The sequence below is a fragment of the Gopherus evgoodei genome, chromosome 10 (assembly GCF_007399415.2).
Source record: "Gopherus evgoodei ecotype Sinaloan lineage chromosome 10, rGopEvg1_v1.p, whole genome shotgun sequence".
Taxonomy (NCBI): Eukaryota; Metazoa; Chordata; order Testudines; family Testudinidae; genus Gopherus; species Gopherus evgoodei.
The window spans coordinates 53,764,768-53,790,102 of record NC_044331.1 but is presented as its reverse complement, the minus strand read 5'-3'; the positions used below and the strand labels follow the sequence as shown (position 1 = coordinate 53,790,102).

The 25,335-nt window shown below is 46.5% G+C and overlaps 1 protein-coding gene across 6 annotated transcripts in view; it reads right to left on the bottom strand.

The window, feature by feature from the left end:
• FAM234A (family with sequence similarity 234 member A) overlaps positions 1-25,335 on the bottom strand; it is a 55,959-nt gene that overhangs the window by 12,446 nt on the left and 18,178 nt on the right. For 3 of the 6 annotated variants that reach the window (XM_030577671.1, XM_030577670.1, XM_030577673.1), the window contains 3 exons: positions 12,516-12,821; positions 10,899-11,015; positions 10,302-10,490 (listed from right to left, as the gene is read on the bottom strand). In XM_030577671.1, coding sequence (XP_030433531.1) covers positions 10,302-10,490; positions 10,899-11,015; positions 12,516-12,804 — 595 coding nt within the window. In that variant the 5' untranslated portion in view covers positions 12,805-12,821. Of the gene's footprint in view, positions 1-10,301; positions 10,491-10,898; positions 11,016-12,515; positions 12,822-13,914; positions 13,936-14,489; positions 14,605-20,725; positions 20,876-25,335 lie in introns of those variants that run through there. The other 3 variants (XM_030577672.1, XM_030577675.1, XM_030577674.1) reach the window with 3 other exon arrangements.

The window sequence follows — 25,335 nt, the reverse complement described above, 5'->3', positions numbered from 1 at the left end:
GCCTGAATGGAAAGGACCTAAAATACAGCTGGCACTGAGACAACTTTCCTAATTCTAAACAATGAACAAAAACGTGTCTGCATTGCCTGGGACTGGATCTCAAGTATTCTTGTGGGGTCTGCTCTAGGAGAAAGATTTTTCTTTGACACTCTGAAGCTACTTCTGAGCAAACTCCAAAATGAATGCATGAGCACACTACAGTATGCCACAGCTGAACTCCTGAGACATAGGGGATCTGGGAGAACCTCACCTCTACTGGGGACTAATACCTGCTGATAACAGCTAACACCAGCCTCAAGCAGATAACTGGCATGCGTTGTTCCTTTTCATGACCTGTAAATTTGATGTGATCTACCAAGGGAAGATCCTGTGTGATTTTTAATCAGACTCCTAAGACACTACATAGAAGTCTAGATTTAAATGAATTAAACATAAGAGCGGCCATGCTGTGTCAGACCAAATGTTCATCTAGCCCAGAGTCCTGTCTTCCGACAGCAGTCAATGCCAGATGCCCCAGAGGGAATGAACAGAACATGAAATCGTCAAGTGAACATCCCCTGTAGCCCATTCCCAGCTTCTGGCAAATAGAGGCTAGGGACACCATCCCTGCCCATCCTGGCTAATAGCCATTGAAAAACCTATCTTCCATGAACTTACTGAATCCTCCATGAACGTATCAAATTAAATTAAAGTAGTCTTCAGAAATTTCTTACCGATATCTTTGCTTTGCACAGAAGCAGATCTGCCAACCTGGATGTTAGGGGACACACAATCACAACTGAAGATATAAACTGTATGTGCCCAACAACTTTTAAAATAATGAAACCTCTGTCAGCATCTTACCCAATTTACCAAGGGTAGTGGTGGATTCCCTATCAGATAATTTTTAAATCAAGACTGGATGTTTTTTAAAAGATCTGCTCTAGGAATGATTGTGGGAAGTTCTCTGGCCTACAGTATGCAGGAGGCCAGAGCAGATGATCACAGTGGTCCCTTCTGGCCTTGGAATCCATGACTCTCCTGTATCTGAGAAATTGACACACAGCTTGTCTGATCACTCCTTTGCCAATTGTTTTTGTGTAAATGCAAGTAGCGATATTTTGATTTTGTGTTTATTATCCCATTTTACCGGATCAGAAACAGCGAAAAGGGCTTTGCTTAAATTTTCCAAATACAATTCAACCGCTACACACATGCAGTTTCAGACTGAAAGGTATTTTACCCTTCCAGGAGTGCTGGGTAATCACTGGCTCATTCACATAAGGGCAGCAGTGCTGAATAATAAGGAAACGTTTGCTGTCTGCAGTAATGCAGAGCAGGCTGCAGCCATGATCTCAGTAGAACGTTCCCAAAGCTTTGAAAACAACATCAGAATTTGTTACTATCACAACAGATTTGGAATGGGAGGGTTCCTCTGGGGAGCAAAGGGTAATGGAGAATTTTACCCCCGCAGATAAGAGCAAACAGACAAGGGCGGGAGAGAATATAAGTTGTACCCTAGTGATACCCTGACTCCAAAGTTGCCTAAGGCTATGAAGGGAAGGCCAGGCGGATGCCTCACATATTTAATTGCAGGTGGTTTTATTCTTTTCTGGGTAGGCAGTGAAGTGAAGCTGGAGGAATGTGTCCCAATGCTTCAAAATGGAGTCTGATTTAGCACAGACACAGGCTTGAGCAATGGCCATTTTAATCCAACACAAGGGAACGTTGGTACTTTCATGCCCTTATTTTGATCCTCATTAAGGATGAACAAAGAATCCAATTACCTCCAGTCTTCTGCTCAGTTGAGGGAGAATTTCAGTGGTGTACAAAGATCTAGACTACAACTGCACTTCCTTAGGGTTTTCAGAGTTAAGACAAGTGGAAGGCAATGAAAAACAGAGATGGAAAATGATACATGCATATGTAGGAAATCTACAACAGAACGTACTATTTTGTCTGCAAAAGAATTGTGAGACTAGATCTTTGAGGTGGTGAGAGCTAAGTCTCACCACTGATTTGAAAACAACCAGATGAGGATGAAATGTGAGACTCTCCTTTCAGGATGTAGGACTCCCAAGGCAAATACCTTAGAACAGAGATATCTGGGGGGTTAGGACCTTTGTTAAACCATGCAAGCAGGACTCTCGGGGGGGAAAAAACCTTGCCAAATGCTCTCCTGGATTTTACTTCTAGGGTAAACTATCACTGTCCTTTGGTGGCTCTCTAGGATCATTGATTTGTAAAGGGATTATTGGGAAGGAGCTGTTTATTTCTTTGACTTCTAGGCCCCTGATAAAGTGATGATGTTTGGAAGGCAAGCACTGCCCTGTGCCGAAAGATATCCCATATGGGCTACCCATAAAACGAACTGCGAGCTTGACATGCTCCACAAAGAAACTGCTGAAGATTTCCGTGGCACCAAATGCCTGGTGTGGAGAAGTGCTCACTCTGCTATCAGGACAGAGCATCAAATGACTTACAAGTAGGCATTGCCATGCAGCCATCTGCAGGGGCGCTGGAACAATTTTTACAGTGGGGGTGCTGAGAGCTGGTGAACCAAACTGTAAACCCTGTATACGATGGAAATCATTTTAAGACAGGGAGTGCAACAGCACCTCCTATCACCCCTAGTTCCAGCACCTATGGGCATCTGGCATGGTCAGCAGAACTGTGGGAATCTGAAATTAACCAGTTAACATTGGCAGGTAGCGGAGCAGTTACAAAGCTAGTCATATTAATGTATTTGTATATTATTGCCATTTCTCCCACCCTTTTATTAAAAAACAAAACAAAACAAAAACAAACAAAAAAACAAAAACCCACTCTCTCTCTCTCTCACATAGGGTGACCAGACGGCAAATGTGAAAAATCGGGACGGGGGTGGGAAGGTAATAGGAGCCTATATAAGACAAAAAACCCAAAATCGGAACTGTCCCTATAAAATCGGGACATCTGGTCACCCTTCTCTCACTCTCTCACACATATACACACACACCTCTCTTTAGGGCAGAGCTTGGCTCTTCATATGCCTTTGTACCAGCACTCAATACATTCAGGGACTTCTGTAAGGGAGAATGACTGGCTCAGTGTTACCAGAAATTTAGACCCTGGCTGACTGACATTCTGGAGTAGGCGTGAGAACTTTTTCTACATTTTGTAATGTACCCATATTGAAGCAGAACTGCCTTGTCTACACAGGGATGTTAACAGGTGTCCTAAATTTTGTCATTGAGCAAGACCAGGGTTTACTTTGACCAGTTAACATGTTGGCTTGTCCACACTAGGATCTTAAAACATATGGGCTGACACTTTTTCTCCTGGTGAAGCCAAGGGCTTGGTGAAGATGACACTTAATAGGGAGACAGCACTCTTTTCGTGCTAGTCTTGCTCAATGGAAAAACACAGGACCTGAAAGCAACTAAACCAGGGGAGGACAAACTACGGCCTGCGGACCAGATCCAGCCCATCAGGGTTTGCAATCCAGCCTGTGGGATTGCCAGCCCCATGGCGCACCGCAGCTAAGTCAGGCTCCCTGCCTGCCCTGGCGCTGAGTCGCTCCTGGAAGCGGTCAGCACCATGTCCCTGTGGCTCCTGAGTTGGGTGGGGGCCCAGGAATGGGAAACCGCAGCCAATGGGAGCTTCAGGGGTGATACCTGCAAGTGAGCCACTGTCAGACATGCTGGCCACTTCTGGGAGAGGTGCAGGGCCTGGGCAGGCAGGGAACCTGCCTTAGCCCCGCTACGGCCGCTGCCACTCCAGAGCCACTTGAGGTAAGCAGTACCGGGCTGGAGTCGGCACCTCAAACCCCTCCTGCACCCCACACCCCAACCCCCTGTCTTGAGCCCCCTAACCCCCTGCATTGAGTCCTCTGGCGCATCCCAACCCCCTCCCTCGTGCCCCTCAACCCCCTGCCACACCCTGCACTCCCTCCCACACCCCAGCCCTACATTCATGGCCCTGTATACAACTTCCCCACCTAAATATGGCCCTCGGGCCAAAATGTTTGTCCACCCCTGAACTGAACCCAAAGTGGGCATGTAAATAGCTTCCATTATGTCCACAGATAAACAGAGTAAAATTGATTTATTTGGGGTTTGGATCCCATTGGGAACGAGGTGCTGGAGAAAGGAGTACTTGCTGAGCTGTGTGCAGTTAAGTCTGCAGCTTTTGGGGTGTGTTTCAGACCCTGGGTCTGTGTTGCAGCAGATTAGCATGTCTGGCTCAAAGAGACAGGGTTCTGGAGTCCCAAGCTGGCAAGGAAGACAGGCTCAGAGGTAGTTTCAACACATCAGGTGACAGCTCCAAGGGGTCTCTGTGACCAAACCCATCACACCTATTATATCAATATCCTCATTCAATACCAGGCACTCAAGTTCATCTATCTTAATATTTAGAGTTACTGCATTTGTATACAAGCATTTATAAAATGTGTTAAAATGTAGTTGTCTGCCTTTATGTGATGTAACTGAATGGGACACTTTCATTTGCCTATTCCTCTTCAGTTACTACCTGTTCTTGATCAATCATAGAATCATAGAATATCAGGGTTGGAAGGGACCTCAGGAGGTTATCTAGTCCAACCCCCTGCTCAAAGCAGGACCAATCCCCAGACAGATCAATACATATCTTCTCCTGTTTACTAAGATATAGAATCAGGCTGTTAATAAATCTGCCATGAGGGATGTCTCTGTCTGAACCATGTGTTCATCCACACCTGTTGGCTTTCCCCCAGTGTTTAGTTTATTTCCACTAACTTTTTAATTTTACCTGCCAGCAATCTTGTTCTATTTTGGTTTAGGTGGAGCCCATCTTTCCTATATAGGCTCCTCCTTTCCCATGCCTGGTGCCCCGAGAGCCTCCTTCCTGTTCTCCTGCAGCACACGCTTCCTGCCACCGTGGGTGGGAAAAGGGGACCAGGAAGCACTGCAGCCTCATTCCAGGACAGGAGGCCCTTGCCATACCCAGGCCTGCCTCTTGCCTTCAGTCCAGGTAGCCTCATGGCCTAGGCTCTTGGTGCTCTGCTGGTCACTGCCTTGCTGGAAGCCCCTGAGGCAAAAGAAGCAAGCACACATGAAGCAGAGGATGGCTTTGATCCATTAATCTCTGGGTAATGGGCCCAGCACACTTTTGCTGCACCACTCTGCTGGCTCTTCATGGCCACTGCCACCCAGCCACCACTATCTGGATTAGCACCTTATGTGCTCTCACGCTGGCAGGCAGATGCGCAGTCTGCTAGGCAGCTGCCCTGGTCACAGGATTTTACAGCTTCTACAGGGTAAAAGGGATCTGTTTGGGGTTTGGACCCCATTGGGAACTGGATAGCTGAGTGCCAGAGACGGGAGCACTTCTTAAACTGTTTTCAGTTAAGCCTTCAGCTTCACCCTCGCCTGAAAAGTACTCACCATTAAGGGGTCTGGGTTCCAAATACCAAAAGCATGTGGGAGATAGGAATGGGTGTTTAGCTGTCTGTGTCTGTTCTAGCTGATTTCCTTCCTGCTGTTCCTGGTGTGTAAAGACAGAGACGTTTTTGAATCTCTTAAAATTGCTGTTAGTGCTGCAGTCCCTCACCTTAAGCTTATGCCATTAGATCTCTTCTGTGATATATTCTGGTTCTGAGAGGTAAAAGGTTGCTGTGTGTGTGGCATTATGGAGTGAGGTAGCAAATGTTGTTTGCATCGATGGGGCATGTGCCACAACAGTCCTGCCCCCCAGCTGCAGTCCCTGAGTCCAACCTGCAAGATTTTCTTGCAGTCAAAGTGGAAAAGAGCATTTTACCTAACTGTGAAATTACTTACAACTTTCAGTGTGTAAGTGAGATCAGAACCCCCCACTCTAAGTACATCTAAAATTCATACTTAACTATTAGTGATCTTAGGTCTGTAGCATAGAACTGAATTTGTAATACAATTACAAAGAGCTTCATTTTTAAACTAGAAAAGAAAAAAAGCCATAAAATCTGCAGCTAGAAACTTCAAAAAAAAGAACCATAGTACTAAATTTAAAAATTTATTTTCAATCTTTCTTAATTCACTATGCTTTGGAACCCATGTCCCTTGCCTAATGAGATATATGTAGGTTCGGGTGACTCCCAAAAGCATGAACTGCTAAGGACCGTTCTACTGTCCTTGATTCATATCACCAGGATAACTACACTTTACTACTCCTGCCCTAATAAGAAAGAGATTGGGGATCTCACAGCAGCCGAAATGACGGTGTGCAGAGATTCCCCAGTTCCAAATAGATCTAAATCCCTCCTCTCTACACCACTGTCTCATCCACCCATTGAGACCCTGAAGTTCTGCCTAACTGGCCCTGCGTGTGGAACTGGAAGCATTTCAGAGAATGCTACAATGGAGGTCTTGGTCTTTAACTCATTGTCCTCACCTGGACTGCTGGAGGCAAAGTAGCTGGGCTGTTCTCCCTTTGGAGAAAGAATCTCCTGAATAGGAGCTGTGAAAAGGCTGCCTGGTGCATCTACAGTTAAAATCTCCAGGCTACTTTCTGTAGTAGAATAGGCTGCGAATTCTTCTGAAGAGATGAAAACTTGATTAAGAACAAATTCATTCAGCTCTGATGAATCCTTAAATGAGCTCAATGATGGCTCCTTTAGACATTAAATTCCATCAAAGGGAGCCAGGGATGACTAGATTAACTTTAATGGTGCAATCGATATTCAGAGTTTTTCAGTACCTCAGGCAACTGCACTGGATAACAAAGGCCTGGAAAAAAAGCATGTCAGGCCACAAGCTGCATCATACACAAACAGCAGAAAGACTGTAATGATTCTAGCAACTACCAGGGCCGGCTCCAGGCCCCAGCATTCCAAGCTGGTGCTTGGGGCGGCAATCTGCAAGGGGTGGTAGTCTCTGTGTTTTTGCCCCCAAGCAGCGCGCCGAATTGCCGCCGCAGATGGCGGGGGCAGTCCGTGTGCCTTTAGGGCGGCAGGCGCATTTCCACTGCGGCAGGCGCGTTTCCGCTGCGGCGGCAACTTGCAGCAGCTTCTATGTTTAGCTGAAGCCACCGCGGACAGCTAAACACAGAAGCTGCCGCTGAATTGCCACCACCGCGGAAATGCGCCTGCCACCCTAAGGGCACACGGACTGCCTCAGCCATCCGCGGCGGCAATTCCGCATGCTGATTAGGGTGGCGAAAACTGTAGAGCCAGCCCTGGCAACTACTTCTGATTATGGACTCAAAATCTCTTGAGAGGGAACTTCCCTGTCTATGCTGTTTTTGTGAAGAGGAATTAGGAACTTTAGAGTCAATGGCAGAACAGGAGAAAGAAAAGCGTACCAGATTTCTCTGTGAATTCGGTACCCTTCTTTGTGTGTTATGAAGGGATATTTCCCTTGGAATGAGCTAATTGCGGGGGGGCGGGGGGGACTGCTGATTTTATGGCCTCAGAACAGGAATGCCAGCTTAAGTGGAGCTTCAAAAAAGGATGGAGCATCAGAATTCTCCAATCACAAACATGTTTTTAACCTGTCCATCAAACTATTTCCAGTGTAGATGGGAGAGAGGGCTGGGGAGAGGAGGCACACAGGAAGTTAGAACGAAGGCCCAATGGTATGAGAAGGGGGAAGTAAATGAGGGGAGGAGAGGAGGCACACAGAAGGGGGGAAGAGGAGCTGGGGGACACACAGAGCCCCTGGCTTGAGTTTAACAAAATACACTTTGTGCTGACCATGACCCCCTTCTGGTTTCCCAATTTTCCCCAAAATCAATAGGGTTCTGTTCACTGATGACTAGAAAGTTTGGAATTGAGCGGATTTGGTGTTCCAAAGTTATCACATTACACACAGAGAAATGTCATCCAGATGAACGTCAGAGCTTGCTTTGCATCCAACAAAGTGGGTATTCATCCACGAAAGCTCATGCTCCAAAACATCTGTTAGTCTACAAGGTGCCACAGGACTCTTTCCTGCTTTTACAGATCCAGACTAACACGGCTGCCCCTCTGATACTAGACCTTGCTTTGCTTGGTAAAAAGTACAATTATTTGAGCGGCCCTTCCTAGCAAACTAGTAATCTTTAAATATAAGTCTGATACCATCCCTGCGATGCAGAAAAGATATACTGATACATAGAGGTTACTTTGCCAACACTGAAATGCAGCCCTCGTGAGAGTGGACATAGCAGCTGTTGAAAAATATGCACAAAACTAATTCAGAGACTCACAAAGTTTAAGCCCTGAAAGGGACCGTTAGATCTCCCAGTCTGACCTCCTGCATAGAGCAGGCCATTACATTTCATCTATATTGAGCCCAATAACTTGTCTTTGGCTGAAGCGTATCTTCTAGAAAGGCAGCCAGTCTTGATCTGAAGACATCACAGGTATGTCTACATAGCACGGGCAGACAGACTTGGGTTAGCCCTGCCTGCTTGAGCTAGCACGCTAAAAAGAGCAGTGTGGCCACAATGGCACAGGCAGCAGCTTGAGCCAGCCACCTGAGTGTGCACCCAGGGGTGGGCAGATTTGCACTCGGTGTGGCTATGGAGGCACAGGCCAGCCACCTAAGTACAAACCCACCCAACCCCCGGGGGCACCCTCGGGTGGCTAGCCCAAGCTGCCGCCTGTGCCACTGTGGCCACACTGTTATTTTTAGCACGCTATCTTAAAGAGATCTAGCGCATCTGTCTGCCTCAGTGGTTCTCAACCTGTGGCCCAGTCATCACACAGCTGCAGCCCAAGTGACATCCTCAGGCCATACTAGTAGTACATATATTGGGTAGCTGCAGCCCACATAACACAGAGACAGCTGCGTATGCAGCCCACAATGGTAATTAGGTTGAGAACCACTGGTTTACCTGCACTGGTGGTGATCATTGCGGAGTCCCACTAGAAACACACCCATTCAGAGAGGATTCCCCATTGACAGCTGCTTTTTGAAAACTGCTGGTCAAACCGTTTAATGTGTTCTTTACTGATATTATACAACGCTAATCAGAATGTCATGCAATACTAAGTAAAACCGCTTACAAAATATTTGGTATATTACAGCTATGCACTGATGCCAGTCAATATAGCTTCATTATATTCCCGTCCCTAAGCTTTTTATTAATGAAATCCAGTCTCAGGTTTTCCATTATTTTGCCTGGTATTGCGATCCAAGCTAACCAGCCTCATTACTCTCATAATCCATCTAGCTCTTTTTTAATATTGACAAACCATTAGCGGGATTTAGCTATAAAGGTGAAAAAGCTGCTTTGGTGGTATAAGCTGCATCCACACTAGGAGCACTCTGCCAGTACAATATACCAGGACAGGTATAGTATAGGCAGAACACTGGTATAGCCATACAGGCAAAACATTCCTTGTTTACTCTTGGCCTATGCAATTACCAACTTCCAGTCTAGTGGCATATTCATCTCTACCCATCCAAACTAGAGTTACCCAGTGTTGGGAGTGATAACCTTTGTGTTAGAAAATTATCTTCTATCATTTCAAGACACTCTAATGATGTTTTCCTACTAGCTGCAGAAGACCCCCCAGCATGCATCCCCCCAACTAAGGTCCCTCAAAACAACACAATTTCTCTCTCCACACATTACAGACTGGTGTTTTGGGAGTAATTCATCCTCTTCTCTGGTTTGATTTGGGTGTTTGTAACAGAGCCCCATTCATCCTTCTGGGCATTGTTAGTCGGCACATCGATCCATGTACATTCAAGTCCGTGCACTTCTGAGTTCCCAATAAATCTAAAACAGGTAATGGTGTCTAATGTAGAGTGCCTCCCTACACACACACTTATTTTAACCACTTGGTCCTTCTTGAACAGGTGATAAGCAGTGATTTTAACATTCCAATCATGTGAACAATCCCATCAGGTTTCAGGAATGCCAATTATATCACATTTCTCCTCAATGAAAATTCCCAATTGATTTTGCTTGCTACCTGGACTCCTAGCATTGGTATATAAGCAACTGAACATTTCTTCTCGTCATATTTGACACACACAACGTGCATGAGAAATATTCACAGCTAGGGCTGAAAGTTTCTTCTCATCTCCCCCCAGCATATCTGTGCACTACAGAGGGATGTTAGGGACTACAGCACAGATAGTACCCAACACGCACAGCAGGACAAAATGGCAGCTTCAGAACCGAATTGGCTGGGAGCATGTTGGCTTCTCACAGCCTTAGTGATGTCTGCAACGTGGATGCATTGGCTGTTTTCATGCTGATGAAATACCTTGCATTAGTCTGTACCTTACTCATAAACCAGCATACCATCAGGGTTCCCCTACCGCCAGGGGACAGAAGAGATAAAAAGCAATAGCAAAGGTGTGAATCCCCTGTGGTTCTGCCCCTTAGCTTACCTGTGTGAGGGCTGATTGCAGTTAGTAACTCTGGGTTCCCAATGACAAGACAGCCTGGAGACTGAGCCCCACCTAGCTGTTCAATGGCGCACTCCATCCACAGCAGGTCTTCGGTGACAGGCCTCTCCCAGAGTGTGCTGCCGTTGGTGCCCGAGACAGCAGTAACAAAGACACATGGAGCGGAAAGGCCTGAAGAAAGAACACATAGCAGAGGGAAGAGTATTGTCCTCCCCTCTACCTGTCCGTGAACACAACCAGTTCAGTGGGGTAACTTGTCCCCCCCTCCCATCCCCAGATGGCCAGCGTTAATGTTTCCCCTTTATATTCACACTGTCTCTCTCAATTCTCCCTCTTTCTTCTGGCTTGGTGAATAGTGGTTCCTGCTTCGGGACTGACAGAAGACAGCAGCACGGCTAGACACGTGCTGCACAGACATCGAATGCTAGTTCCTTGGGAGATTTATTCCTCATCTCTGTTGAGGACAACTCCATCCACTCAAGGGGTCTCTGTCATCGCAGCATTACTGACCAGCACTAAAAAGAGAAAGCACAGCCCTCACCACTATGCCTGTCTGTTCCTGCTTAGAGTCACAGTTACCTTCATCTGAGCAGGATCTGTTAAAACTGCTGCTGCCATTGGTATCTTTGAAAACGAAGATAACATCTTGCACTTTGTCTTCGTTCACATCTTCTACAGCCAGAAACTCGTAGGTCACTGCAGAGAGATCACAAACCGGATGCTAGAAAGCAGTGCTTGGATCAACAGGATTGAAGGGCACAGTGACAATGCAGGTAAACTGGTGGAAAATGCATTTTCTTAAAAGCCTGATTGCTGCCCCCTCCTTTGTTCTTTGGAAAAGCAATGCCAGTGTTTAAACAGTGCCTAACGGGGGATCTCTGGTCTAGGATGGGGGTACCTAGGCACTACCACAAAAATACAACAACAGTTGTATCCAGCAGTAAATATTAGGAAACCTTATGCAGTTAGGGGAGTCAAACAGTTAAGAATTTGATCATCTCTGAAACTGTGCTAATGTAATACACTGCTTTAGGGCATGCAATTGGCTCTCTCTAATGGCTGGCACTTGCAGCTATAACAGCCTGGTACTAGCTCGCCTCTTAGTCAATGGAGCTCTCCTTTAGGTCAAAGGGCAGAGGCCAGTGCTAATAGTGCTGGAAGCACTGGGTTTGATACCTGCTGATGTGCGTGATGTCTGTCTAATGTGGCCATGGTTTGTTACCTTAGGAACACACAAGACAGAAGCGCTGCTCCTCCCCTTAAACTGAAGGAGGACGATTCAAGTGGCATAGCAAGCTGTAAGGGCAGAGAAGGCTGTAGTGTCAAAGGTCTGGCATACAATGGAGCTCTACCTAGCTTTCCACAGAAGAGTTCAATAAATGGACATTTCTCTTCAGAATTAAGCCTGAGAGTAATTTACAAGAAAGACATGATTCTCTTCCCTCACTAATCCAGTGACGGTAAGCTAGAGGTACTCATTTCTGATGGAGGAAGGACCTCGTTACTGCTCTTAAGTCTCAGGTCAAAGGCACTTAAAGAACATTTTAAGTTAAAGTTCAACAACAATACAGGTCAATTAAGTAAAAACATCCTCTCAAGCTTTGCCCAACCAAGGGCCAATCTGCTAACTTTCTAGTGCTTGAGGGCAGCACTAATTTGCCTATGTATAAAGGATTTCAAACACCTATCAGAAGGCCACTCCAATTAAGATAGGCCATTGCATATCAAGACCTGGGATACCTGCAGCTCACACTCTCATGGGCATCATCCTTGCAGGCCCTAGATGGGGTAGGCAACCTATGGCGCGCATGCCCAAGGCGGCACGCAAGCTGATTTTCAGTGGCACTTACACTGCCCGGGTCCTGGCCACCGGTCTGGGGGGCTCTGCATTTTAATTTAATTTTAAATGAAGCTTCTTAAACATTTTAAAAACCTTATTTACTTTACATACAACAATAGTTTAGTTCTATATTATAGACTTCTAGAAAGAGACCTTCTAAAAACGTTAAAATGTATTACTGGCTCACGAAACCTTAAATTAGAGTGAATAAATGAAGACTCGGCACAGCACTTCTGAAAGGTTGCCGACCCCTGCCCTAGACTGAGGCCACACTTTGGCCAGGGTTCTACAATCCTGATTCTGATGAGCACAGGAAAATGAGCGCTTAGAAATACTGTTTAGACCATCAGACTCACCCGCACGGTCATATTTCCTGTTCCATGTCCTTTGTGAAACAGGCCTCACTGGACACGGGATGATGAACGAAAAGGCAAACACCACAATCAGGCACAGGAATAATGAGAGGAAGAAGGCAGCTGTGCGCCATCGGGAGAGCTGAGACAAGCGGGTGGGCTTCCTGCAGAGTCCTTCTTTCTCTGCACAGTTCTCATGGTTATCTGGAGCTTTCCCATCCTCATTCTTCAGAGGGTGGATCTCTGCTTCCAAGTCCTTGTTATTCATCACAGAATACTCGTCAGAATTCATCAGACAATTTGCGTCACCTGCAGTAGCAGAAAGGATGGTGTTACAATAGACTTTGGAATAGATCAAAGAAAGCAAGGCACAGGATATTCAGGCACTACCTCAGAGCTTCGGATTGGAAAGCACTGAATTATTAATAGTGCCAGAGCAGGAAAAAAAAACTATAGGTGTTAAATAGGAGCTAAGCAAACAATATCACATGGCCTCAGCACAGCTTCATGTGAAACAGGAAACGACTAGTATTAGAAGATTCCCACGCTGCAAGGAGGGGAGAAAATGTGGATGAAGAAATATAGCTCTGTTGACATTCACCTGCAAAACTCAGTACTCAAGCTGGATACAGCTGAAATAGGGAAGATAAAGAAGGACCACAAGCGCTTCAGTATTCTAGACTGGAGGGCCCTGACAGGGTCTGTAGGAAAAGCATGCACTGCAAGCTTTTCGCTGGCACACTGATCCTTGCTGTTTAATGTAGATTTCAGTACAATTCCAGGGCCACAGAGGCGGAGGGAGACTGTGAGCTTCATACGCTGACACAAATCAGAAAGTCATTCCCTAGTGTAATGAATACAGGAGTTTTCCCAGGAGAGAGAAAAGCAAACACTGAGACATTCTACACAGGAGCTAAACAAACCCATTAACCCCGTCTCTGAGAAACCAAAGGGCACCCGACACTGCTACACACCAGTTCCAGCCTCAGGCAGGAAAGCAAGGGAGTGGGCTAACACACTGCAGCATCTGGGGACGAAGACTCCTTCCCAGAATAAAATGAAAGATAGGAGCTTAAACTAGAGTTGGCCAGTAATATTTGTGGTGCTTTTCTATCAGCAGTTGAATAAATTAACTCAGGCATTAATTTTCCTCCCTTATTCATCCAATTTTATAGACAGTCAAAACAGTATTTGTCAAAGACATGACTTTCTTTCTGGCAATCAGCAAGTAATTTATAAGTAGCACCTCATTATTTGGGCAGCTTTCTGAAAACCTCTCTTTCACGCATGGCAGAAGAGAGCAGGCAGTGCCTTGCTGGCATTACCACTGGCTCCAGGGAGCAAAGGGAATGCCTGGCTTTATGTCGGCACTGCAAAGTGCAGGACCTGAAGAGTACTAGACCCTTACTTGGGAGCTTCCTACCTCCCAAGTGAACTCACAGTCCCATGATTCTCATCAGCCAGTCCCAACCCTCAGTAAAAAGTGAGGATCATAAGGGAAATAAATGAAAAATAGTAGATATAGATGAAAATGAGCTTGGGTAAACGCCTTCCTTTGGGTCTACCAAGGCATCTTTGGTTTCTATGTCTGTCAAAACAGAGTCACATTCATGAGATCAGTACAGCTCATGTGACACGTAAGCAAATAATCAGGTTGGTTTGCTTGTTAATTTATTCTAAAAGCTACAAGAAAAAGCTTTAAAAAAAATCAGGCATGTTACAGAAACCCAGAGCTTAAAACCTACAATCATAATAAAAATCAACTTTACACCAGGTTAGTTTTCAGGCCTCATTAAACTGTTAGGGGAAAGAGAAAGGAAGAATGAAAAATATAATGTTCCAATGGCCTTGAACAAAAGCTGCACTACAGCTTGTCATAAAAGATTATTTAAGAGCCAATAAACATGATGACAAAGTCAATTTTCCAGAGCCATGCCCTCAGCAGTCACATGCCCAATTTCTGTCTGAATAATTTACCTCTCCAGGAGTCTCAGCAGCAGATCTCATAGACTTTAAGGCCAGAAGGGACCATCATGATCATCTCATCTGACCTCTTGCCCATTGCAGGCCACAGAACCTCACATACCCACTCCTGTAACAGACGCATAACTAAGGCTAAGATTTTGGCACGGGTATTTTTTATTAAAAGTCATGAACAGGACGCAGGCAACAAACAATAAATTATGAACATATAAACAAACCTGAAGCCTGAGCCCCGTCACCCGGGGCTGATGCCCGAGTCCTGCTGCCTGGGCTTCATAGGGCCCCCCCCGGCTTGGGGCTCTGGACAATTGCCCTGCTTCCTACCCCTTAATGCAGGCCCTGGAAACAATGTCGCACTAAATAGGATTTTTGACACTTCTTGTACTGCAGATTTTAAAGGAAATAAGTGATTTGTCATTTTTTTCTCAAATCTAACGCTTTCATTGGAATTTTCAACACAAAAACATCTCTTTGTATCATGGAATCTTTGACCTCCATGACAGAATCGCAGCCTTATGCATAACCTCTGCTGAGTTACTGAGGGCCTCAAATCATGATTTAAAGACTTCAAGTTAGAGAATCCATCATTCACACTAGTTTAAACCTACAACTGACCTGTGCACCACGCTTCAGAGAAAGGAGAAACCCCTCCAGGATCTCCACCTATCTGACCCGGGGCAAAACTCCTTACTAACCCCAAATATGGTGATCAGTTAGACCCTGAGCATGTGGACAAGATTCACCAGCCAGAGAGAGAGACGCTCTCACACACACTCTTCAATGTTAAAAGGAAACACATATGGTCATTACGGCCTGAGGCCACTGGTCCTTTGGAGCAGATACTGCATGAACAGAACTGCTTCCTCTCTCAGACCTGGATCAACTCTTATGCTGCATTTTTTCCATCTGGCAAGGGTGAGTAATAAGAATCCTATGTGCCTAATGGCAGGGCCGGCTTTAGGAAGTGCGGGGCCCAATTCAAACATTATCAGCGGGGCGCTGGCAGGGATGACTTAAAAAAAAAAGTGGAAAAAAAAGCCTTTCATTTCTTTCATGTGTTATTTACTTTCCATAACTATATAAATAATAAAATTATATATTATGTACATTGCATCATATATGCTGTCGATTGGTTATTAATGACTGCCGTTTCACATATGTGGGTCCCAGCTGCTCAATGAGGCAGGTGTGCAGGGTTACTGCCCTGGGAACTGCAGGGCACAAGTGGACATGGGGCTGGTTGGAGGCAGGGCAGGGTCTGGCTGCAGGCAGGGTCTGGCTGCAGGCAGGGTCTGGCTGCAGGCAGGGCAAGGGGTGCGCGGCTGGTTGGAGATAGGGGGTGTGTGGAGCAGGCTGGCTTCAGGCAGGGCCTCAGGGGGCTGCAGCAGGGGTTGGCAGGGCTGGAGACAGAGGAGTGAGAGACTGGCTGGCTTCAGGCAGTGGGGTGCAGTAGGGGTTGGCTGGAGACAGGGCAAGGTGTGCAGGGCTGGTGCGGGCAGCAGTGTGTGGGGGGCTGGCTGGCTTTGGGCAGGGCCACAGGGGTGTGTGGCAGGGGTTGACTGGAGACACGGTAGGGGGTTTGACAGGGACTGGCTGTGGGCACAGGGTGCAGAGCTGGCTGCAGGCAGGGGGAGCGGGGCTGGTGTGGGCAGGGCAGGGGGTGCAGCAGAGGCAGTTGGAGCCCCAGCCCTTTAAATAGCCCCCAAGTTCCCTGCTATCCCAGGGCTTTGGGGGCTATATAAAGGGCCAGAGGCTCCCCAGCTTCTACCCCACCCTGGACCTTTTAAATAGCTGCGGGAGCCCTGGGGAATGCATGGGGGTGGCAGGGCTCTGGCTGCTATTTAAAGGACCGGGGTGGCAGAGGCAGCTGGAGCCCTGGCCCTTTAAATAGCCCCAGGAGCCCCTCACTACCCCAGGGCTCTGGAGGCTATTTAAAGGCCCGGAGCTCCAGCCGGGAGAGCCGGGCCACAGGGCTTGTCGCGCTCCGGCCGGGGCTCCAGCCAGGAGAGTGGGGCCACGGGGCTTGCCGCGCTCCGGCCGGGGCTCCAGCCGGGAGAGCGGGGCCACAGGGCTTGCCGCGCTCCGGCCGGGGCTCAAGCCAGGAGAGCGGGGCCTCGGGGCTTGTCGCGCTCCGGCCAGGGCTCCAGCCAGGAGAGCGGGGCCGCGGGGCTTGCTGCGCTCCAGCCAAGGCTCCAGCCGGGGCCGCGGGGCTTGCCGGGCTCCAGCCTGCGCTTCGCTCAAGGGAGCAGGACCACCCGGAAAACTCCGGAGCAGATCGCAGCCAGGGACCCGGGGTAAGTTAAAAAAAAAAGTGTATAAGGCGCGGGGCCCTCTTAGGCGCGGGGCCCGATTCCTGGGAATCGGGCGAATCGGCCTAAAGCCGGCCCTGCCTAATGGTACAGTATAAGATGGTGCCTAGCCCTCCAGTGGAAAATCCCAGATAAAAGGTGGACAAAGCCGCTTCAAATATCTGATTAAAGAAAAGGAGAATTGAGACGGCCTTGTTGATCAGAGGTTGTTTGCATCTGGGTTCCATTTTATCCAAACTAGCAAAGTAAAGTGGGTACAAACGAAAAGACAAGCACACCTTAGCATGGGAAGATCTGCTGGAATCTAACACAACTTCAGTGTTTCTGGAAGCAAACTGTTTGTCTGTGGAGAGCTTACCGCTCCATTTCTATCCCCATAAGAGCCGTCGGGGAACCGGGGGTGGGGTGGGGGAAGAGGAAGAGGGGACTGCAAAGTGGTGACCGAAAACAAAGGGCTTTGAAGCAGAGGAATGAGAGCACTGAGAAAACCATGGTGCTACCAGAGCCAGTGGCAGGCGCTCACATGGACAGCCAGTAGTGACTCAGAAGGCGAATGAGACTGGCCAGCTCACCCATCCACCTACTACATTTTGTTAGATTTATACAAATGTGTTTTAAGCAGCATAAATCCCTGGCAATTTTTTTTTTAAATAACATCATTTTGTACCAGAATAGAGCTCCAATAGATATAACTGCCTCCGTATCACCACAAGAGTCAGCAATAACTCAGGGGGAGAGATAGCTCAGTGGTTTGAGCATTGGCCTACTAAACCCAGGGTTGTGAGCTCAATTCTTGAGGGGGCCAGTTGGGGATTGGTCCTGCTTTGAGCAGGAGGTTGGACTAGATGATCTCCTGAGGTCCCTTCCAACCCTAATAATCTATGATAATTTAAAAACCTCACCTTTTTCTACAGGCCCTGTCCACATCTAGTAAATCAACCTGCCCCAGAAGTCAGAAAAAACTGGGTAGTGGACTAGGGTTGCCAACTTTCTAATCAAACAAAACCAAACATCCCTGCCCCTTCTGAGGCTCTGCCCCCACTCACTCCATCCGCTCTCACTCTGTTGCTTGCTCTCCCCCACTCTCTCTCACTTTCACCGGGCTGTGGCAGGGGGTCGGGGTGGGGGGGGGGGTAAGGGCTGCGACTGGGAGTGCAGGCTCTGGGGTGAGGCTGGGGATGAGAGGTTTGGATGCAGGGGGCTATGATCTCTGAGGGTGCAGGCTCTAGCTGGGACCAGAAATGAAGAATTATGGTGCATGAGAGGGTTCTGGGCTGGGGGAGGGGGTTGAGATGCAGGGGGGTGCAGCCTCCAGGGTGGGGACAGGGATGAGGTGTTGGGGGTGCAGGAGGTGGCTCCTGCTGGGACAGAGGGTTGGGATGCAGGAGGGAATGTGAGGTCCTAGCAGCACTTACCGCGGCTCCCAGGAAGCGGATGCCAGGTCCCTGTGGCTCCATGTGCTGCCCTCACACCTGCAGGCACTGCCCCTGCAGCTCCCATTGGTCATGGTTCCTGGCCAATGTGACCTGCTTACCTTGCACTCAGAGTGCAGGCAGCGCATGGAGCCTCCCTGGCCACCCATGTGCCCGGGAGCTGCAGGGACCTAGCAGGACCTAAAGCCTGCCTTAGCCCTGGGCCCCTGCTGCGCTGCTGACCGGACTTTTAACTTTTCAACTGGATGTTCTTTTCAAAAACCAGACACCAGGCAATCCTATGGCAGACACAACTTGCTTCCTTGTGACATTGGGTGCTGCACATCCACCAGCTCTGCTGGCCAGAAACGTGACATGGGAAGAGTCAATGCTAGGAAGCATTCCAACTAGGAATGGAACAGAGGAAGGAATGGTCTTGCATATAGATTTCCCACTCAGATTTGGCCATTTTGCTGGTTTGCCACTTTCTCCTCCTTGATCATCTGTCTGGGCAAGTGAACCAGGTATCATTTAGTTCTTGTAGCAGGAGGTCCTGGCAATACAGGTAATATTGCACTGGTAAGCACCAGGAAGGGAGCCCTGAGCACCAGGACAGGTTCTTGGGATGATTCCCCAGCCATAGGCTCAAGTAGTGCTGCTCATTGCTACATTAAGCATCAACTGGAAGCCCTAGAGTAGCTCAGCCCAGCATGTCCGCACTAGGAGCTGTGCTGTCATGCTCCAACCATAAAGCTAGAACAGCTTCTGACATGATAGAACGCACCCATCACCCATAATTAAACACGCCCCCTATCCTACCACAATAGCAGGAAAGTGGATTCTCCACTGGACTTGGTTTGATGATAACACCCCAAACCTTTCTGTGAGAAGTTATTTTTATAATGTCATACAAATCACTTCAAAGTCATTTAAGGCTGGACAAGGGTAATAAATTCTGGGGTAATTATACTGACAATCTCAGCAACTTTCCCTTCATTTGCAACAATGACTAACTCAGAAATATGACCCACAGCATTTGTTTCCCTATTTGGGCAGTACTCAGGGCAGGTCTACACTACAGAGTTCCCGCTGTACCACAGTAGCACTTCTAGTGCAGATGCTCCAAGTCAATGAGAGGGAGCTCTCACACTGACATAGTGCTGTCTACACTAGCGTGTAGGTGTGAGGCCAGGTTTACACTACAGACTTATATTGGTATAACTATGTCGCTCAGGGGTGTGGATTATTCACACCTGAGTGACGCAGTTATACCGAAGTAATTCTGCAGTGCAGACCAGGGCTAAGGGCTCATCTTCACATACAACACTACAGTGCTGCAGCTGCGCTGCTCTAATCCTTTAGTGAAGATGCTCCTACACTTATGGGCGAGCTCCTCCCACTGGCATAGTAAATCCACCTCCCTGAGAGGCAGTAGCTATGCCGATGGGAGATGCTCTCCTGCCAACTTAGCGCTCTCTACCTGGGCGGGTTAGGTTGGTATAACTACGCATAATCCACACCCCTGAGTGACATAGTTATACTGATTTAGGTCTGTAGTGTAGTCCTGGCCTCACACCACTGGAGTAAAGGGAGAGTTGGAGTGCCCATTTGGAAATCCAATCTGCTGGTGATTCAAATGCAGCTGGAAAGCTCAGACTCTGAAAATGGCAAAGAACAGCCCATCCCTACCCCACACTGTTTGTTCTTTGAATCACAAAGAAATCTGGTCATTAGTTTTCCAGTCATCTCTAAACAAACAATAGCCCCACTTTCAGATGTTTTCTCCAGTCTTTTAACAGCTGATGTTTTGTCTGCCAATAGTATAGAACACAGGTTACTCCCATTTGTTAAATTAATCCAAAACAGGTGTTCAAATCTGGTTAAGTATGCAATTATGTAATTAAACTCAGCTGTGTAATCAGCATCTTAACTCCCACTGACTCAGACTCACTGCTCAAAAGTGGTTTCTTATTTGAAAAACCATTTACATGCTATTACTTGCTGGGATTCCAAAGTATATGTACCAAAAGCTTGAATGAACAGCTGTTGGACTGTCACTACTTTATACCATAAAGTAGACTCTCTCAGCCCAGGGGAGCCCCAGGCTAGTCCAAGCAGTGCAGGCATAGAAGAGAAAAGCTCCATGGCCTTGCAGTCAGGAGATCCCCTCTGCAAGTACGCTTCTGCTCCTGTGGGTAGTGGTAGTAGGTGGCTCCCCATGAAGCTCTCTCTCAAGGATGCAGCTTTCTGGTGAGTGAGGGGATGGGGATGGAGGGCTACCAGGGAAGAGGCAGTCACCAGGGGAAAGGAGCTAAAAATGATGACAGAGAATAATACCAAAAAAGAACAAACACCAAGGGGGGGAAAGGGAGAGAAAAGGAGACACAATGGCAACTGCGCAGGGCATAGCACAATGGGACAGGCACCAACAAATCCGCACATCCCAAGAAGGGCTCCCAGGCAATAAGGCTGGGAACCAATTCCTTAGCAGAGGATTTCACACACTTACCGATTTAGTCCACGTTACAAACTGACCACCTTCAAACTTCTAAGACTATTCTTCTTTTCAGTGGAGATAAAAGATTAGAATCAGTCACACATCAAAGTGAAGAAGAGCGTGGAATGGAATGTATTTATATGCTTTCCATACAACAGGGTAGGTTGCCAGTGTCGCAGCTGGAAGACACATTCACTCACCGTTGTGGGATTTGACTCTACCCCTCTGCTGCAGCTGCACTCCTGTGATGTAAATGTGAATGAAACGTGCTATTTAAATCACTAAAATGTTTACAATTAACTCTCTGCTTTTCATCAGTTCATCCCCCATCTTCTCTCCAGGTTTTTTTCCCTTTTCTCCCTTTAGTCTTTAAGAAAGCAAGGTACCACTAAATTTCACGAATGACTAATAACTCACTCTGTACTAGGTATAGCTACCCTCCAAGCTTCTCCTTTCAAATTACCTGTAGAGCAGCTGTTGAGCTCAAACCGCTCACTTGTTCTCATGTCATTCTGCTGGATGGATTAGCTCACTGTCCATGGTCTGAAACACTGAGCCATCATGCCTCTACCTACAGTAATATCCCACATGATGCAGTTTTGCCTCATCCCTGAACAATGCATCATGGGCAAGTAACTTTTTCTAGATCTGAGGCTAAAGTACAGTTTGTTTACATCTTTCCCAGATGGATAAGTCTGTCTGAAACAGAACTTGCCATTTTAGGAACTAAACACAGCGTTTTCACATACCTTAAGGGTGAAACATTTCTGTATGCCAGACAAAATGTTTGAAACTATAGAACGTGATTGACAGGATGAAAAAAATAGACAGCTTCCACAAATTGTTCTCTGTGTAAAAAGTTACATGCTCTCAAGCAACATTCCTTTCACACTTTATGTCTCCCACGACCACCCACGATCTGCTCCCATTTTTCTTGCAGTTTTGCTGCATTCTACATGTGTCTGTGTGAAGCCTCACTGAACTCACTAGGGACCCATCTGCAGAATCAGGGCCTGACTGGGCCAAAGTCTGCTCTGCTGATGTCAGTGCATGGGGAGCACCAAGTACGGCCAACTTGAAATCCAGAAGAAACTTTGCAAAAATCAAAAAGAATTTTTCCTCTCCGAAAAGACCTGCAGCATTTTAAACAGCAAGGTCACTTTGAAACACCCACAACACTAGGGCAGCACTAAACTTTTGCTCTGAATAGCTATTTGGGCAAAAGCCTGGAATTTAGCTTCAGCCAAATAATATTTTGAATACATACTGGAAGCCAAATAGTCACAAGGCAAAACTCCATCAGCCACTTTAACCCATCTCCCTGTCAGTTATGATGATAGCTCAGGATGGCGAGGAGGAGGGTGGTTCAGAGGAGACGCTGCCCCTTTTTGGTCCCTCCGTGTGGCACAAGTCACTTCTCACCTCCTTATTGTCAATTTGCATCCAATTGCCATGTTCATCATCCCCTCACTGGCATTCTGTCTCATCTTCCTTGCAGTATCAGACCATGCCCCAAAGAGAACTCAGGACCCTGGCAGTGCATTAAGCTGTATCTATAGCTTGTCTCCTGTGAGGTTGTTCATTTCTCACTCTTCTCATTTTGCCACTGGCACCAAACTTCTCTTGAAAGCAGCACATATCTCATCCAGGAGACTTATCTGAACCCTCTACTGCAGGTGAACAACATAAACCAGAGAGCATTCAGAGCAAGTGCTTTAAGCTTCTGAGTGCTGTTCCACTTCATATCTTAGAAAGTAACGCATATGCCATTTCGTAAGAGAACAGTCATCCTGTCTGGAACAGTTCTCATTATGATCATGTGTTCAAACTGTGAGACATTTGCTGTTTTTTCCCTGAAGGGTGTCAATGGGCACAGCAAGTTATTAAAAGCAAATAGGAACGTAGCATTAACTCGGTTGGAATATGAGGGTAACTGACTACAGGTTATAATTACTAACTTCCTGATACATCGAACAATCAGATGTCATGCACGCAAGTGCCATTTACTGCCCTGCAGACTATGCAGCTTCAGTCCAACGCCACTTGTTTGGCTGATTAGTTTTTTTAGTGTGAATGGTCTATCTGTAATAGTCAGCAACTTAACAGTATCTGTATTGATTACTGCAGAAACTATCCAGCTCACACCTCATTCATCCACAGGTGGTGTAATCTGCAATGAAAGCGTAGTGACTTCTCCAAACTTCCCAAAGATTAAATAGCAGAGGTTTCTGCAGGATCTCACATTACTAAAACAAGCTCCTTGTCAAAATACACTGTGGTGCACTTATTAATACATTAAATATGATTTTAAATTAAAACTAAAGCTACAATGGGGGGGCGTGTCACATGGCATATAGAGAAGGTGGCTGCCTGACTCCTGATCTCTTCAACTCCCCACCCCACACTAATACTCATCAATTAAGGGTTCCAAGGTATATGAACCATAAATGTCTCTGAAATATATTAATTAGATGAGGGGGACCCTTTTTGTTGCGTTACTGGGGAAAAATCAGTGGGTGCTCTGAACCCATTGGCAGCCAAGCTCCCCGCACCCCCTGCCTCCCCTCCTCCTCTGCTTCTCCCCCGAGCGCACAGCATCCCTGCTCCTTCGCCTACCTCCCAGCGCTTCCCCCTGGCCGCCACCAAACAGCTGTTTGGTGGTGTGGCAAGCTCCGGGAGGGGGTGGAGGAGTGGGAACATGGCACGCTCAGGGGAGGAGGCAGGGCCAGGATTTGGGGAAGGAGTTGGAATGGGGCAGGGCAGGGGTGGGAAAAGGTGTGGCGGGGCAGGGCCACATGGAAGTAGTGGAGTGGGGATGGGATCGAGCACCCAGGGGAAAGTGGGGAAGTTGGCGCCAATGTTACCATGGATCCAGCTGGGAAAAACAAATGCCAAACGACCCATGCCAGCTAAGGCCAAGGAAACCCAGTTGTTTCTCACACTGGACTTTGCAGCTATGAGGACTTTGAAAATACCAAATTCGAATTTTTTATCTCAAGACATACATGAGCTTTCTCATGATGTGGGAGAAGTCAAAGCTCGTTTGATCTATTTAGATCATGAAGAAAAAAGAACTGCCATAGAAAAGAAGGAAATTAAAATGGAGAATGCTTCATTAAGGCAAAGAGTAATCCGTCTTGAGGAGAAACAAGAAAATATTGAAAACAGATTACAAAAATAATTTGTGGTTACTAATATAGGCATAGTTTGACTTCTATATTTGTGGAGGGGGCGCTCCTATCACGCCAACGGAGCTGCATGGGGGTGAAAAATTCCATGCCTGCCTGAGGCTTGTGGGGGGCATTACCCTCCCAACCTTCCCCACAATATACCCTGGTTACTAGGTGTCCTTAAAGCATGGGGAAGGGAAAAACCATCAGTTTGCTCCAGAACATAATCGGAGATACTAGATTTGGATCCCAGTTTGCCTCCCCTGGACACTGAAAGGGACATTCAATGGCAGGGGCCAGCAGAAGAGAGACCAAGAGACCAATAATAACCACAAGCCCACCCTCTTTAAACTGCAAAGATTTAATGACAAAGTTAAGCTGATGACTGCTCCCAGGCAAGAATGAACTCTTTAAGTATAAGGATTTTAAATATTCTTTGTATCCAGACTAGTCTATGAATTTAAGCAAGAAGAGAGCACCACCAAATAGCATCAAATGAGCTCTTCTGGGACCAGATATTACATACATCCTCAAATATCCTACAGTCTTCATAATGAAGCTGACACACACACTGTGAAATACTTCAAAACCCCAGCAGATACTTGGCAAGCACTATAGGAATTAAGAGCAGATCTCGCTTCAGGTATCAGCATGATCCTCTGATAAAGGAAAATAAATGGAGATTATAAGCCCTAGAGAAAAGAAACTGTGACTGGGAAAACTAGGCAACTCAAATACACATATTTGACATATTTGATATATTTAATAGTGTTACAGGGGTATAATTATCTTTAGTACAGGCAGATAATAAATAGTTTCAATATACTGATATGCCAACAAATAATATGTATGTTAATAACTATATTACTCTTATCTCCTTATACTTATAGCTATATTTATAAGTCAACTCATATGTTTATAATATATATGTATGAATATATTGGCACCATAACTGTTTACTTGCATGTTAGTTGTGATATATGGCCACTTGCATATTTATTGTTATGTTTCTACTCGTACTTAAAGTTTATATAGTTTAAAATATGTGTATGGTGGTAATATTTTCAGATTTGTTTGCAAACATATCATTTATGTCACTTCATGTTCATCTTTTTCTATTAGTCTACTGGCATATTTATATACGATGTCCATATTGGTATTTATATACTATATGCTATTACTTATGCATTCGTATCTATGAAGTTATAGGTTTAATTCATTTATACACCTTGGCACATCTAAGTATTTTGGTAAACACAGGTATAGTTCTGGCAGATTCCTAATTAATTCATATTGTAGAGGTGCGGGAAAGGGTGGGTGCAGGCATACACTATGTGAGATCTGAACATGCCTATACTGGAAATCTGGGATGTCATGGGTAAGGCAGGTAGTATTTGCATGGAGAGGAACTCAGAGGCTGTCAATCTATTGGGCGTCAATTAGCATCTAAAC